General features: G+C 35.7%; 1 protein-coding gene across 3 annotated transcripts in view; it reads left to right on the top strand.

The window, feature by feature from the left end:
• The window catches only part of DLC1 (DLC1 Rho GTPase activating protein), a 245891-nt gene that overhangs the window by 65369 nt on the left and 162492 nt on the right, over positions 1-18030 (top strand). For all 3 annotated transcript variants that reach the window (XM_015625003.2, XM_015625002.3, XM_015625001.3), the window contains exon 3: positions 16150-16299. In XM_015625003.2, coding sequence (XP_015480489.1) covers positions 16150-16299 — 150 coding nt within the window. The remainder of the gene's footprint in view (positions 1-16149; positions 16300-18030) is intronic.

Raw genomic sequence — 18030 nt, forward strand, 5'->3', positions numbered from 1 at the left:
AAAAATTTGCAGAGCAACTGCACCCTGGACATGAGAAAAAAAGAAAAAAAAAAAAAAAAGCTGTAGAATGAAAAGGCTTCTCCTGTTTGCCCTGGGTGTCAAACATAGCAGAAGGATGCAAATAAGAATGGTGACATCCTAATTTTGTTGCTAGCAAAACCTGGGTAATTTCATAGGGCCTCAGATTTTACCAAGAGTCATCTAGTTGCCTAAGCCTGATAATAAAATCTATTATCTCATATTTTAAACAAAGAGCCAAATGGTGTTTTGCTCCTGTTAATAAACTTAGTGAAACAACCATACTGTCATTTATGTCTCACATTGTTATGAGTCAGAGGAAACAGGATTTAACTAAAGCAGTGATGGAACTGCAGTTTATATTTTATTGGAAATTCTATAACAATTATGTTTTTTTCTTTCTCCCCTATGCAGAAGGATGTGTTTGATAATAATGGCATTCATTTCAACATTAAATTTATCTACAGGAAGAAATACTTGTAGATGACAGATGTCCTAGTCTTCAAACTGAGCAATCACTAGTCCAGCACCACTCACCATCAGATGCTTTGAATGTACTTGAAGTCCACAGTGTTCTCAGTGCAGTTCTTCCTTGGGGAGGCCAGCTGGTGGTGAATAGAAACTCACTACAGCTGGTCTCAGCACTGGCTGTGGCCTGAATCAGGTCCTTTCTCCAGACATCTATTTCTGCTATGTTTCTGAGACTGTAATTTCACTCTTTTGGCCTCAAAAGAAAATCGGTAGCTAGAGTTTTCATGCATTTCCTTCTTCCCCTGAGCTGATTTTGTCATGATGTGTTAAGGCAGTAAAAGTTGGCATATACCTGATATTAAATATATATATATACACACAACAATGTTGGGTTGGCAATTCTTTAATTCCACTGGGATAATGCAGTCATACCTCATGAGATAATGCTTGATTAAATTCAGAAAAAAAAATATTGGAGTATACTTAAACACTCTCAAGCTGGTTATCTCAAGTTCTCTAATAGAAACATTTTGATTGTATGAGGACATAGGCTAATCTGTGCCAGCTGTTCTGTAGTTAACTATTCTCAAAGTCTCATTCTCCTTCTCAAGCAAATTTTTTTTCTCTGCAGACATATTTCATGCAAAAGCTATGCTGACCTTTAAAGATGTTTTATGTTTTTGTCACAAAATATAGTGATAGTACTTATTTATTTTAATATTAGGAAACCTCACATCTAAAAAGGTTTTTTTTTAGAAGTATAGTAAATATTTAGTTATTTCTAGCTTTGTGAAAGGTAAATAACCATAACAGCTCTATGGGTATTGTATAAAGGGGAATATTAATGTAAGGGAAGTATAAAAATAGTAATGTTAGTGTTTAATCACACAGTAAAGAAGTATTAAATTTAAATAAGTAAGTTTCAATCAAGAATGTATCCATTTCTTTAATTCCTCAGCACATTTACTGGAGATGATGGCTATTGTTTACCTTATGGACATACATAGAAATAATAGGTATAGAAAAAGTATTGGTCTGCTGACTTAAGTAATTTTCAAAGATCTGACCAGCAGATATTCTTTTCACAAAAATATACAGTGTTACTTTTGCACTTCTAAGTACCAAGTATGAGATATATGCACATAAATGTTTGGGGAAAAAAAAATATATCTGTTCAAGAAATATCCCATTACCAAGGGTCACTATGTTGTTGTACAGGGAGTGTTCTAATATTCATTTTTCTGAGGTGTAAATCGTAGTAAACTTAGATTTTAACCCAGAAAAGTAACAGATTGAGTCTAAAATTAAGAGGGGCATTTCAGCTTGTTATCAACAAAACATTACTTCATGATAAAGGAAAATAAAGTTAAAAAAATATATAACTGCTTCCATTTAGGGTATATTTTTAAACAAATGTGTATGCTCCATTCTGTGGTGGATTTATAACTTTTGGTGAGGACATGCTATTGTTACAGCATCATGTCTTCTTTTCTGTACATGGAAACAGACCATATACCCTAGGCTGTCTATTGTATAACTTCAAAAGGGAATGAGTCACCTGGAAAAATCCAGCTGAAATAAAAGTGTGTGAACTTTTTTTTTGTTTGATTTTAAAAAAAGCTTAACAGTTTAAATGGCATGTACTTGTGTATGTTGAGATACTGAGAAACAGAACAATCAGACATTTTCATGCAAATATAATTATAAATGCAAAATATTACCCAGGCTTTAACATTTTTGAATATATGAGTACCAAATTTTATTTAAAATATTTAAAATGTACTTTACTGCAATCCACTCAAGCTGGATAGGATGCAGATAGGAAACTAATGCCTACAGGCTTCTTCCTATCCCATGGTAATTCTTCATTATTCTTTTGTAATTCAGTTTACCAGCACTCACTGAATCAGTTCTACAAACAACTGTTGTATGCACCTGATCATGATGGTGCCTCCATTGTCAGTACCTTGATTCCATCCACCTGAATTTAATTCACCAGATCACATTCAGAGACTAGTCTCACTGATTTCAGTGATTATTATTTCAGTCATCATTTTATTCTGTTAACTGGAAGGCTGAACAACTGAAAATGCCATCCAAACAAAAGCTGAAGATTTGTGAAAATCAGATCAGGTTGACTACTAGACTTATAAATCTCACTTCATAATTACAGCAAAAAAATTGATCGTTCTTATCTTCTGCAGTTTCTTACACTTTAATCTTATAAAACCAATTAGAGTATCATTCTCTTGACTTAAATAATTAAGAGCCAGGGAACATAGTCCTTGGTATTACTGCTAAACCCTAATTAACATTAATAATTATTACTGCTAAGAATTACAATAGTTTCACCACTTTTACTTTGCACCAGTCTCTATATGCATTGATTTTCTAGAGTGCCATCATTTTTATTTAATGGTAACACCATATAGGCTCACTAAACATCCAAAACCATAACATTATGAATCCTTGGAAGCTGATATCTGGATCTCAAAGAGCTGGTAAAGGCCTTCCCATGATGCTCATATATAGTAGAGAGAATGTTTTGCATCCTTTACTTAGATCAGTTCTAACATCTACTATAATCTGTGCCATCCTTTTGTAGTTACAGATTACAGTAACTTTTTGCACTGTCTGAAATGGAAGTAATACTGCAGAGACCTAAATTTTTTTCATTAAATATCCGGGTCACTGAGCTAACTGATCATTTACATTTTACTGCTTTACTCACTGATTTTCCACTCAGTTTTTAATCATCTGAGGTTTAAATCAGACACTAATTTCAGAGCACAAGAGATACGACTGACTGTAGGTCCCTCTTGCACACTGGACCTGGCAAGAGTTTTCCTCCTGTGCCCACAGTGCCCAGTTTACACCCAGTCCAGCTGACTCATCTATGGACTGCCCTGACCAACCTGTCCCTCTCAGCCTCCGTGTTTCCCTGAATCCTGTGGTTGCCTTTGAGAGTTGGCAGCTCTTCTCTGAACCACCCAATTTTTCTACTTAAATCTTTCTGCAATTAAATCATGATATGATTAATAAACCACGAATGTCAGTAATACTCTAAATGACACAATACAGACTTTTCCTAGAGCACATAACTCAAAGAGTCAATGAGGCAAAGTCAAAATAGACTTATAAAAAGGATTTTCCTTCAGCATTCTTGAAAAACCATGCTCTCAAAATTTTGAGACTTTGATAGTAATATGCTTAATGAGAAACATTTATTTTGCAAAAACATTCTTTTGTATTTCAAAGTGAGGACCTGAAAGGGAAGTTCATTGTGAAATTCTCGTTACATTTGGGATCTCTTTCTTAAAAAGGAGAACACTGTTGTAGAATTCACTTGAGGGTAGAAAGGTTGAATTAGAAAACCACAATTTGTGATCATTGCCTATTAGTCTTAGTGCTTTTGCAATCTGTGTTACTCCTAGCCCAACTGTCCCTTCAGCCAGACCATGTGAATCATTAAGGATTTGTTTAGTCAGGTGGGCTCATTTCAGTAGGGGATGATTAAGATTTTTTTCCTACTGGCCTGAAACATGGATGGATTATGCTATGGACCAGCTAAAATTTCTGAAAATGTTTGAAAAAAAAATGTGGTTTTATTTACTTCTTCTTAGTTGAACTGTTGATATGGCTTTCATGCCAGTAAGACATGGCAATCACACCATGCTGAGTTTCCCAGACAGATACAATTAAATCCAGAAGAGTAAATTTCCCCTGATACATATTCAAGCTAACAGTCTTCTTGGACACCTACTCAAAATGGTAATGTTCACTATTTTTGAAACAACCCTTCTTTGATGTCTTTATCTGAACATTGCATTGATCACAGAAAACGTCAGGTGACTTGTAAAAAATAACAGAAAATCCAAAATTATGAATTTTATATTCTTTTTTGTATTCCTGTCTTGAATGCTACTTTCTATCAGGCCTTACAAAATTGTGTTTATCCCAACGAGTATTTTGGAAAAGAGTTTGGAATTGAATCCAAATTTGTTGAACACTAGTTAAAATATGTGATTTAATCCTGGCCCAAATATGGTTATCTTTTGTATTCTACTGCCTCTTTGTGATAACTCTTGAACTCAAACCTCCTCTTGGACTTGGTAAAGTCACACTTGGAAATAACATTGACTTCTGAATTTATTTTCCCACCTTTTATATGCCTGTATAAGTAATGGTGTGTGTGTATGGCCTGCAGCGCTGCGGGCATATTTACAATATAAATATGTTGGGTGTTATTCGAAACTAGAACTTGCACCTAACCTCAGCTCCCATTCAAACTGCACAGCTCCTAATCACAGAATGCTGCATCCTTTGTGGACAGACACACTGACACACTGACACAGGCTGACCCACTGAAGCCAATTTGAGCAGCTTGTCCTTCCTGAGCTGCAGGCGCTCCTGCTGCTCTGCTCCTGGAGACAGCAGCTGTGAAAGGAAGCTGTCAGTCATCAGCTGCCCAAAACAGAGGAGAGGTGTGCAGGTGCATAGAGGTGCTGTAGGCTGAGCTGGGAGGCAAGAACTCACCTCCCAGCTGGGTCCAGAGCAGGGCACAATGCTTTTCCTTCCTCTAGGCTGTCAGAGCTGAGCGCTGATGTCATTCCCTGCTGCAGCCTGGCTGAAACTTCCAGGGACAAGAAGAAAAGGGAAAATGCTGTGGATACAACCAAGTTTCAGCTGAACTCAAGTCCAGCTAGGGCATCGCTAGTTTGCATCTCCCTGGGGGTAGAGGCTCAGGTTTCAGCTCAGGCTGTCATTTACTGCTCAGTTACTCCTTATTACTGTCTTGATTGACAGTGTAAACACCTCTTATGTTTTTTAGATAAAGGTTAAGAGTTTAGGTATGATGCACAATAATCTGTCACATTGATATTACTTATGTATTTCTTTTTTCTTTTAATATTTTTTCCTTACCTCAGTACATCCATGTGAGATATTTTCAAATTTTATGGTAAGAAAACCTGAGTTTTTCTTCTAATGATGATGCATACAATTTAGAGTCATATATTTTGATTACTGCTGATAGAGAAAGTGAAAATCATCAAACACTTCTTGTATATGTCACACAATACTGATCATGTCTGAACTATGTTGTGAAAGAAAATAATGAGATAATAGCTCCCATGGAAAGCTGTGCTGAATTTTCACTTTAGTTCCAATAAATTACAGGTGCTTTTAAAATGATTATACCATACTATTAGGTTTTGAAGGTATTTTTCTTCCAAAGAAGATTATTTATCATACAAAGTAGTATAATTCATTTGCTGGAAGGTATGCCTCCAGGGTATGACTGGCAAGTACACTCTGTGTGTGAAGGCAACCTGCAGTACCTATCCAACAGCAGTACAAACACAAAGCGGAGTACAGTAAAGTGGTAAATCACTGAGCAAAATGCTTAGCTGCATTCAGTTATAATACTTTCTACCAAACCTGATTTCATCAGTAAATTTTGTAGATAGTAATTAATTTCCATCCAGCAATGGAAAAATTAAAGATAACCCTAGTAAATGACTGGAAGGGACCTCAGGAGGAATCTATTGAATAGATTTGAGATCAGACTAGTTTTTCAGGACTTTATCCAGTTGGGTCTTGAAGGCCTCCAAGGATGGAGCCTGCAGAACTTCTCTCCAAGAAAAGTTTGGCTATACCAGAGTCGTCCCTGGCAATCAATCATTCAGCTCACCTGCTTGTTGCTACCTGCATGTCTCAGTCAGCTGCCAGCAGTTTTGACCTCACAAATGCTGGGAGGTGAAATGGCTTCAACTGACATCTATTTGCTGTCACAAGAGAAAAAATCCCTGAGAATAGTGTGCTTTTCCATTCCTAGAGATGTGATTTTTACATCAGCTTCACCTGCAGTGAAAGCAGAGAGTTTTGCAAGTTGGTCTTCAGGAAGAGTCCAAGAGAGATTAAAGAATTGATATGAGAATGGTTAGAGATGGAAGGACGTCCTTGCACTTCACTGTGGAGGGAAAGGAACGCACCTGAATATGGGGATGGAGGGAACACAGTATCATTTACAAAGAGAAATAAAATCTGCCATGCAGATCAAAAATTGGTAAAAATAAGAATTAATAAGTTCAAGCTAGAGAAAGATTGTGATTCCATGTTAGAATTAAATTTCTAGTACTAAGGAGGGTAACACTGGAATGAGACCTTTTTTGCTTGGGGCAGTTTTGGTAGTTTGTAAGTAGAGTTGGAGAACTATACATCAAGTATGACAGCCTTGTCATTGTGAGACAGATGATATGACATTTCAAGATCACTTCCAGTTGTATATTTTATGATTCTATGACTTTCTGTTGTTAGCTCATCAACAGAGTATCTAAATGTGTAATATTTATTATTGTGTAATATTTCAAGCAGTAAATGCTGATGATTTCAGATTAAAATTGTCTCTAGTCTTGAGAAGCTGGACTTACTGCTGAAAGAAGCAGTGAATGTTAAAAACAATCATACAAAATGTATTCGTGTTAAATGTCTATAGAAAAATTGGTTAAGTAGCAATTATGTGGTGCAAGTTTGGGCCTCCTAAGGATTAAGATAGAAATGTAAAAGGAAAATGAGTATTTAAAGTAAATGGCAGAAACATAAGCCACTCGCTTTTAGGGGAGAATGAATTCAAGGATTCAAGAAGGTAGTTGCAGAAGAATGAGGCTTTCAGACTAGCTTTGTCTTTTGGTTCTGTGTTACAGGGGTTCTGTGCTTTGATGTGAATGGAGAGTGAACCCTAAAGGCTGGGCTACTGTCCAGTGTGTGTGTCTGAGCAAACCCTCAATGCTGGCACTGTGCACAGATCTGTCCCTTTAAGTCACATTTAATAGCTAGAATAATTCCAGTGTGCATAAACATATTTCAAAGGCATAGATGAAATAGCTGAATATATTATAAAGAAAAGCAGAATTCCTTGTCTGAACCACAGACTTCTCCAAAATTCCAGTCAGCCACTTACCACATGGTCAACTTAGCTTTGATGAATTTCAGACAACAATGTACAGAAGACAGATGCTATTAAGGGGTGTCTGAGGTAAACAAGGGAGTTTTAGTATTTTTTTACCAAATTTGGAGCATTATCAGCTCTTCAGAAGGATCTCTGCAGAGATGGTGCAGTAATTTTTACAGAGTTTTAGAAAAGCTTGCGTGACTGCAGCATCTTGGTTATTTATTTGAGGAAACAGCTGTAAAATATGGTGTGTGGCATATAAAGGGTGATCCAGCTTCCATTGATTCTCTATTTTCTCAAAACCTCTAATTGCCACTCATTATTATTTGCTAAGAATTCAAAATGAAAGAGCAAACGTACTTTTTGATAATTTTCTTTTTGAGCTATCTAGAATCTTTCTAAATATGGCTGAAAAAAAAAATTTCCTTGATCAACATTTCCACTCCTAACATGTTTGATCCCAATCCCAGTTTGGGGGGCTTGTTTTGCTTGTGACTAATCTTCCATGTAGTTAAACTAAGTCTGATATGAACACCTAATTTTGTAACCCTTTTGTTGAAACCCTTTCATTGAGGCAAGTTCTGAACATTCAAGTTTATTGGGCATTAACCCAAACCTGAACATCTTATTCACAAACAAAAATTTTATCACCATTCAAGATCAAGAGTTCTGCTACCACTTCCTCAGCAGGCAATTACAGCTCTCATAAATATCAGTGTGCAGTGAATTGTGATACAAAAGTAACCTTAGTTTAAATCTCACCGTGCAGAAGTAATTTAGTAAGAAGGTGATTGTCACTGGGACAATCCAGTTTTCACATGGGAAAGATTGAGCTCTTTCCCAAGAAAACAAAGCACTTAAACTTCTTCCTCTGAATATAAAAAATTAGCAAGGGTTTTTCTCATGCTATCATGTTCTCTTACAAACTTCTGACATAAAAGAAAATTTCTGGCATTTCTTCAGCTGCATAGGTTCCCAAAGCTAAAGGATAAATGGGTCAATTAAGAGGCAGAGGACAGTAGTTTTCTGCTGCTTTTTGAGAGTGCACCTCTCTTTGAGACCCTCAGCAAATACTAATGTACACAATCCCTAAGTTCTTTGTATTGGTACACTAAAGAAAAACATTGCAGAAGATTCAGAAGATGTAAAACATCAAGAAAATGTTTTACAATATCTGTAAAATCAACTTAACCTCACCAGTAAAAAAGCAAGGTTACAGTTAAGTGATCAGTTTGTACTTTGCAATTAAATCCCAAGCTTTTGCAAGAAAAAATAAAATTCAGGGCAGCTTTTTGTCCTGTTTTTTTTAGTCTTCCTTGGCCAGTACTGACTTTTGTAGGGTTGCACAGAAGACCCTGATAGGCACTGCCTCTTTCCCAGGGACTGTGTTCAGCTGAACCCCCAATGGCTTTCTGGAGCTTTCTGGAAACCAGTGCTGGTACAAGGAGAACTGAGGGGTAGCCTGGGAAAATAGATAAGAGAACAGGAACTTGTTAGAACCAGGAAGTTGGGGAAAATTAAAGCAACCATAGAAGCACAACCTGTATCGGATTGATATTGATTGATTGATTGATTGAATTGACTTTAGATAGATATCAAGCATTTCCTAGATTCTATGTTTTCACTGGTAAACTGTAGGACAAACGAGGTTTTATATTCATTCTTCTTCCATTCCCTTTGCACTGTATTCAGTGCATTGCAAAACAGAAACTATTTGGTTTTCTTTCCATTTGTAAACAATTCCTCACTTCCATGTTTGAAATGCACTAAATTATAAAGTGTAAGTACACAAATCAATTTACTTATTGGTGTATTTGTAAAATGCATGCCAACATACACATATCAAAGCTAAGTTTCATGCCACTGATGCTGATTTAATTGTTTATTAATAGAATGGTCTCTGTTTTTCCTTGTTTCAGTCCTTGATTTATAGTATAATAGAAAAGAAACAAGATCGCTGAAGTATTCTCTTGTTGATTTTTGCACAAAATTTCTATGTCTGAGGTACTTTTTCAATAATATAAAAAATGTAATATCAGTTATCTATCACTCACATTCTCATCACATTTCTATTTAATTACACTATTTTTCCAGTCTGATAATTAGTGTTCAGATTACTGTCACAATATTCTCCACAAAGCAAAAGTCTTTCCATTCATTGCCAACAGAAATAGGGTCCAGTAAAGGTAAAGATATGGTTTTTTTTCTTAGTTTGTAAGTCATAATTATTAAAGTATTGTCATAAAAGGTGATTTTAGAATAATTACAATGCTAATTTAGAAAATATCAACAAGAACAAAGCTCAAAAGTAACTGAATTTGTTTATGCTGGAAAGAGCATGATTGATTGCATTACATTCAATGATACCTTTTTCCACCCAGTGAACAGAAATGACATTCATACTGTGTTCTGTGTCTCTATGGAATTTTATTTTGGCAAATTTCTGTAGTCATAATCCTGATATGATGCAAAGTCAGGAATGCCTACTGGGAGCTGGATGTCATCAGATTGGCTACTGTAGTCAAGTGTAACTCCAAAGACAGAGAGCAGAATTTCATACTTCATTTAAGAAATTGTAGTGAAAGTATAAGATAATTATCTTCTACATTAGACAAGATGTACCATTTTGAGTTGGTTAATTTTACATATGATTTTGCTTCTCTAAGTTTTGGAACTAGTGCCACCACTTATTTGGATTAATATTACAGGGAAAATTGGTATAATTCTAGTGTAGTAGTGTCAGTGTGAGAATTCTATGTTTTCCATTAATAGCTGCCCATGGTAATAGAGCATTAGCTAGAAAATGATCTTTATTGACTTTGTTTAGTACAGAACTGTTCTGTTTCAAGAACAACTACTTCAGAAGTTAACACAGCTGTGCAACAATGATTCCTCAGATTGTTTTGCACCAAGGTTTTTGAGTGATTTTCCATTTCATCAATAGTGAATTGCTAAATCTCGTTATTAAAACAACATCTCTGCTAGACAGTTTACTCAGCTGACATGAAACATGGAAAACTAGAACACAAAATAAAACCCTAAAAATACTAAATGGTCCATGGGTTGAGTATGTGTTTAGCTGAAAAACAAAACAGTTGTAGAAAGGAAATTACTACAAAGGGAAGCTTTTGTTTGGATTAAATTAGCTTTGAACGTGAAAAATGTCAAGTTTTGCAATAGAAATCGGTTTAAGTTCAAGAAAATCTATCTGTGAAGAGTATGAGTTTGAAAGACCTTAGGAAAAGTTAGGCAAATTGAGATGCTGCACCTCAGTTGTAGTGCTGCAACCTCCTTGTTCCTGTAATTTGCCAGTTGGGTATATTTGGATTTTGTGTTCTCTGTCATTTTTCAGCACATTTTATTCTTTTCCCAAGAGTGCAGCCTGTACCTGGAAGCACTCTGCTCTACAGAAAGACACATATTTTTTGCTTAGAAGTAGAAAAGGCATTGGTTTTGTTAAGACAACATGTTATTCGGAGATTGGTTTTCTAATATAGTTGTGTTTTTTATATTTCTCTGAGGATATTGAAATTATTTTTTTTTACATTTTGTGAAAAAATATATGCAAATTTGTGGATTTTACATTTCTCTGAGGTAGTAAAAATCACAATTAGGACTTTACATAGAAATCAAGGTCCTCTGAAGACTTCACTTTTACAAACACAACTCATTTGTGTGTTTAACAGAAGTTAAAAAGCACGTGTATACTAGTGCAATTGAACACTTTATATTTGGATAAACTGGTCAGTGATCTAAAGTCCTTGTAAGGAAAAAGAAGAAAAGCTATTCTCTCAACAGCAAGTGTGAATGAGTAGATGAATAACTGCATGAATATATGAGCATGTCTCCTCACCTGTGGGGTGTACACCAGAGCAGGCCTACATTGTTGCTTTTTCAGTCTGCTCTATATATTAGTTCAAATATGATTTATAATAGTACTGTGATTTTTCTGGTATCTAGGCCTTGTATCTTACGTCAAAAAGGAACAGAATGCTTCACCTTGTGTTTTAATGTTCTCTGCCTGCAATCCCTTCTGTAATGGATAGGACTGTAGTCATAGAATCTTAGAGTGGATTGTGTTGGAAGAGACCTGTAAGGTCTTTTAGTTCCATAACTCCTGTCATGGGCAGATATATAGTACACTATAGCCTAAATTTTAGAGAAAGATAAAATTCTTAGGTATTTTTCAAAGTTTGTGGACTCTGCAGTCCAATGTAAAAGGATAAAAATTACAACTTTTTGCATATCTGCTAGTAAAAAATCATCAGACCAATTTCAAAACTGCGTATTTTGCATTCTTCATTCGTTTCTTACCATGAAAACCTTTATAGTAGTAAATCAGTGATATACAATAAAATTCTCTTCTTTCAAAAAGGGTATTTTTAGCAAGAAAAGACAAGAATGAGTACTTAAATGCCATCTGAAATATATAGCATTAATATATGATTTTAACTTGGTCCAGCTGGCTGCAGATCAAGAATACCAGGCAAAACTGAGCCAGCTCTTTCCATAAATGATCCCTTTCTTTTGAGGGCTCTCCAACTCGCCTTGTCAATTGTGTAAAAATCCTGCCTCTAAAATCCAAGTTTTCCTTTTCAAAGCAATTATGAGCAACTTGACACAAGAGAGTCAGGAAGGAGGTGGTGCCCTGATGGCCCTAGAAAGGGGATGCTTAGAGTGAGATATTCTCTCCCCTCCTTAACCACAGGGGACTGCACTGAGAGGGTCTGCTCAGTTTGGAATTAGCAGATGCTTTCAAAGAGAGAACCTACAGGGAAGGGGGGAGTGACTCAATGCCCCTGAGGGTATTTAAGAGAGAGCTCAAACTCAGTTTTGAGTACCAATTTTTTCTGTACAAATTTTTTTGCTATGAAAATTAAAATACATTTTATACTTAATAGTCTACATCCTTCTCAAAATGTACCCTTTGCTTCAGCTCTGCTCAGCCAAGAGAGACATGTGGGAAAAGGGACTGCAGCAGGGACTATGTAGGTGGTGTAAAGCAGTGGCTAGAGGTGAAAGGCAAAAACACACTTGGAAAAATACAGGGTTCCTTACTTAAGAAAGTAAGGAAGTGAAATGAATCCAGTTCCAGTTTGCTGTGCCTGGATAAAACAGAATGGATGTATAAAATCCAAATTTAGGGTCATGCTCTTTAATTGTTTTCTTCTGTTTGAGTTGGTTAAAGTAATTTTAATCTATTGTTAGTATGGGTATGAAATTATTGAAATCATAAATAAAAAGGAGGAGGTATGTTCTTTCTAGAGATACTCTGATTAATGTTGTCTTCATACAGGGTTTTTTATCCATCAAGTGTTCAAAATAAAAATTATAACATTATGTACATTCAGAAATTGCCGAGTCTTCTTGCACGTTGCACAGGGAAACTCAGTAGTAAAAAGACATACAAGCACTTGAAGACAAGGGAGTGCAAAGTGGAAAAAAATGTAGTGTTATTCTTATCAATAATAATATGAGATCCAAATTCACAAAAGTGAGTAAAAAGCTGGCTAAATTTCATTTGCAGGCATGTTCTCAAAAAATGTTTTCCTTCTATTAGCATTGTTTGCTGATGATAGCAACAAGACTTGTAGGCTATTTTCCTTGTAGAAACATTTGGGGTTTTATAATTAAGGGGTAATTCAAGCATCCTTCATTCTAGGAAGAGTTACAATGTTTTCTGTTCTAAACATATGGATATATTCAAATTTAACTAGCTTCTTTATCACACCAGTGAGTATACAAATTAAAAGAAATATTGTTTTTTCCAGTTCATGACCTAAACTATTTCCTCCTTGTGTGGAGACATGTTAAAAATAAAATCTCCAGACAAATAATATCTCGAGTTTGACCTACTGTTTATATTTGTGATGCTTGCCTGAGTTGCCCTATGTAAATGCCTTAAGACAGAAATTAAGGTTGTAAGTGTTTTCTTTGACCAGATACCTTCTAATGCCCATGTTTTGACTTCATAATGGTAAAGATAGGATTTCTGGATAATTCTATAAATATGATTTATATTTTTGCATTCTAATTTGGAAGGTAAATAGCTATCAGTGGGAAATAACGTGAAAGACTAAGCAAAGGAAATACTGTGTTTCCAAAAGAAAACAAATTAATTGTTAATATCTTGTGGCTATAGACAGTATCATACTTCAGTAATACAATCTGAGAATATACACAAAAGGGAGATACAAAAAAGATGAGAAAGTTATAAAGCTCTTGGAAATTCATTGAAGACTATCAAGGCAAAACTGTCTAAACATAAATTAATCTTATAATAATATTTGCTCTATGTGTTCTGATGAATTTCCAGCTCAAGGTTAGCTTTTCTGTTTTTTGTGTTAATTTTTTTGTATAATGCTCAGACTTTCATGTATGCAAATTGATAGTGTCCCAGCAAACTAGGCATTTAGTAAGTTGTAAAAGCAGAAACTATAGTTAAAATGTTAAATTTCTCATGTTGATGTGAACAGCAGCCAGAACCACAAAGTTAGGACTTCTAAACTGAATAGCTAAATTCCATAATAATAATATTATTGTTTTCTAAAAGCAGTATTTCCCTGCAATGCTAGCACGTTGTGTCAAGCCTGAGTATCACTTAGAGAAATATTTTGCCACCTCTTCATTTCAGCAGATTCTTCTCCAGCATTCTCAATCTACTGCATGCAAAGCAAGTTTATACTGTTTTGGCAGGATGAATCAAACAATTTGCTTGGGGAAAATTCCAGATATTTTTTTGGTCTTTGAGTGAAATGTCTCATATCTTTCTAGCCTGAGAAAAAAGCAAAAACCAAAACCAACCACAAAGCGAACAAAAAAAACCCCACCACACCGACACCAGTGCCTTTGTTGTGGTATGGCAATGAATTTCTGATTTTTAAATCCAGTGTCAATTTTAGGTTGATTAGCCTTTACAGTGGTGTATATCCAAGCAAAACCAATATAAATAAAAAACACAGTGAGGGGACTGTGTAGGAAGCTAGTTTAGTAACAGCACTGGCATCCTCTGGATGTATAAACTGGCGACAGTCCTGCTCATCTTGGCAAACATGGCCCCTGACACAAGGAAGGTCATGTCTGCTCTGTTAGCAAACACTCAGCTGCTCCACTGGGCTCTCTGAACCCATGCAGATTAGATTAAATTGCTGTTCTGACATTTTTAAACCTCAGGTATCAATTTAACATCAGTTACAATGAAGATCTGTGCAGTGGTAATAGTGACAATTTGGGATATTGTGATTTCAATTTGAAACAAAGTGAAGCTTAACCCATTTTGATGATTTCTAAGGTATTTTGAGGTGATGTTCTCTCACAATCACTCTAAACTCAGTTCAGAGTCATCAGAGGACCATCTAAATTCAGCAGCTTTTTTTGAAACACAATGCAAAATATCAAGTTGTAATACAAAATTAAATATACAGTTTCCCTGGGTTTAACCTTTGCATTGTACATTGTGAATAATCCTGCTATGGACTGACAGATTTGTAATTCTACTTCTCTAAGATTTGGTTAAGTAACCACACATCTGTCTTCACCTAAAGATCATGTAGAGTATTTATTTATATGACTATTTTATCTAAACATATCCTTTAATTCTAGCAGGAATCATTTAATTCAAGTTTTGCAATGCCTTTGAAGCAGTCTACAAAAATCCTGCTAATGAAATCCTAACAAGTCTCTGTATAGCCTGAAAAACAGTTTAGTTGCTATAAAATAAAAGGCTGATTTGGATACTTATATTGCCTATTTCTCAGGCACAATGATGCAATTGTAACATCTTTGCATCCATTTCTTGAGAAGGATTTACAAAAGTTTATTGCAAAGGAGCTAATGGAACTTTGTATTTTCTAAGTTGAAATTATGAAAATTCATACAGAAACTGGTAGGGGTTCTCATAGCCCCTATGAATTTTGAGGCAGGCTAGTTATATAACTTTTGTGTTAAGTCTCTGTATAAAAGGGAAAGGGACAGCTCCTTGAGAGCATTATTTAGTCCATCAAATCAAAGACTTTGCACTTTGGAGGATCTGCTCTGCCTGCTTTATCTAGGGAATATAGGGAAATTAGCTGCATAAACTGTTTGATGCTGTGAAGGGAATACCCCTTCATCCTGCTCTCTTTCCAGTCAGAGGAGCTATGATCTGTGCTCACTATTACCCTGATGTACCTCATGTGTATCAAAAATTTCCAACCAAGAGAGATCTCTGCTACAAATCAACAAAACATAGTTACACTAAAGAGTTCCACAAAGAAAAGAAGTTGGGGTTGTCCTCAGCTGGAAAATGGCCTCTCTGAACTTGTCTCCTGTTTCCATCACAAGTTAACCTTCATCATTTGTACTTGTACAATCAAGTTAATTAATTTGGGGTGAATATTTTGAGGAGTATTTAGAAACTGTAGCTGTTTAAAAATATTGTGCATCCAGGTATTGATGCATTTATTCCAAACAATTGTGCTTTTAAAAAGTTTAATTGCTATAATGGATATATATTAAATATTAATATAAAATATTAATACATCAGTATTAATACATCAGTACATCAGTAAGATGGTTACACAAAGCAGTATTTTTCTTTTTTTAATTATTTCTGCTTATTATTTAGTGTGTTTTCCTGGTAAATTAAGAAACAGTGCTTTCATAATTTAAGGTTATTCTTTCCAACTAATACCGTTTCAGATTTATCAGTTATATTTTCTGTTCCATAGGAAATAACAGAAGATCGGGATCGCTCACGACTGGATTCAATGGTGCTGTTAATTATGAAACTGGACCAGCTTGACCAGGACATTGAAAATGCTCTCAGTGCAGGCTCTTCCCCATCCAGCACCCCAACATACAAGAGGAGGCATATACCTGTAAGCCAGTTTGGTCAATTTTTTATAATTATTCCAAATAGAATCTTTTTTGCTTCACCTTTTTCTTTCAGTCCTGACATCTTTTGGCTCCTTGATTTAGAACTAAAGTTGTTTTTGTAAATAATTTCGCTTGTATTTTCTTTTGGTATAGATACATGTTTTGAAGGCAATAATATAAGCATCCATTATTTCCTTTTGGCATCCTTTCATAAATGAGAGCTTAAGAACTCCCAGATAAAACAAAGGGAGATCAACAGGATACAGAAAACTTCTGAATCTCTAATTATCACCTTCTGTAAATGCAGTCAACACAGGCTGAGGGTCACACCAGTCTCGGAACATGAATATGTGTCATTTGACATAGAACTGAAAGTAAGTCTGAGCTACAGACTTTTCTGCTAGAGGAAGGCCAAAAGTCCTTGGCCATTCAAAGTAAGACCCTGGGCAGAACTTGAATTATTGAATGTAGGGGTTTTTTTATTCACTTAAAGGATCATTCTTTGCCGAGAGGAACCCAGAAGGAGATGGGACAGCTCACAAACATGACTGATGCATTCTTTTTTTTTCTGTTAAGTGTTTACACATGTTACTCTGAAGAACATGAAATGGCTGATACAAGGTATTTTTGTGCAGGCTTCCTGTTAATTTCACCCACATGTGCTGCAGCTGTTTTTCAATTCAAGAAACCTGAGAAACACTGCCCCGAGATCTCAAGACTAGCTTTCATATCATTTGTTTTGGTTAGTGATATTTTCTTTTAAATAACAAGGAGTTTCTCCTTTGAAAGCCAAGCTTCATTCTTGCTAAGTGAGTGGTCTGTAGGTGAGAAAAGCTGTATTTCACTGGGTTTGATCAGCTGAAAATTATACAGTGTGTCATTTTTAGAGGAAATCAATAATTTCACTTTTCATCATTATACATTTTCCCACTCAATATCAATGTTCTCACAGTAGCTCCTTAAACACTGATGACACAGGAAACCTGAAATACAATGTTAACATCTGTTCTCTATATCTCACCAATCCATGCCAGCACTTTAGCTAATTTCTTACAGCAATAAAGGGAGTGGAGGCAATGTGTATAATTAACCCTGCCTGATAATCAGACATGGTACCTGTTCCCACGCTGCAAAGCAGCCCTGCAGAAAGACAGTTTGCATCAAACACGGAATATATGCTATCTGTGGACAATGATTTCCTAGGAATTTTTGAACCTTTGATTGTTGTGGACCAGAAGGTCAAAATATCTGGTTTTCAAAATGTATAGGTAGTGAGTTCAGGGTCATATTTATTTTATGGTAAGAAATCATTTGAGTATGATGTAAAAACCTGGGTAATGCAGAAGGGATCATGGTTCTGCACTGTGGCAGCATTGCTCTGCTAACCAGAAACTTCTGAGAGCAGCTGTAGCCAAATTGACTGCTACAGAGAATGCTCCATGGCTCTGCTGCATTTCCCAGTGCAGCACTGGCAGGAAATATCTGATTCAAATACAAGATCTTACCTAGAGTCCAGCTTTGTCCCTAATTTCTAACCCTTTTCATAACACCACACACTGGCATACATGGCATAGAGGTAGGCACCTGTCTAAATGGCAGCTTTGGCTTGGCAGACCAGAGACTTAACTGGAATTAATGAATCAAAGGGTGCTATATCTCTTCAGTTCAGGAGCAGAACCCCTGAGACGATTTTGTCCCATATCTCACCTATTCTAGGAACCTGGCATTAAGAA

This window comes from Parus major, chromosome 4, assembly GCF_001522545.3.
Source record: "Parus major isolate Abel chromosome 4, Parus_major1.1, whole genome shotgun sequence".
In the NCBI taxonomy this organism is placed as follows: domain Eukaryota; kingdom Metazoa; phylum Chordata; class Aves; order Passeriformes; family Paridae; genus Parus; species Parus major.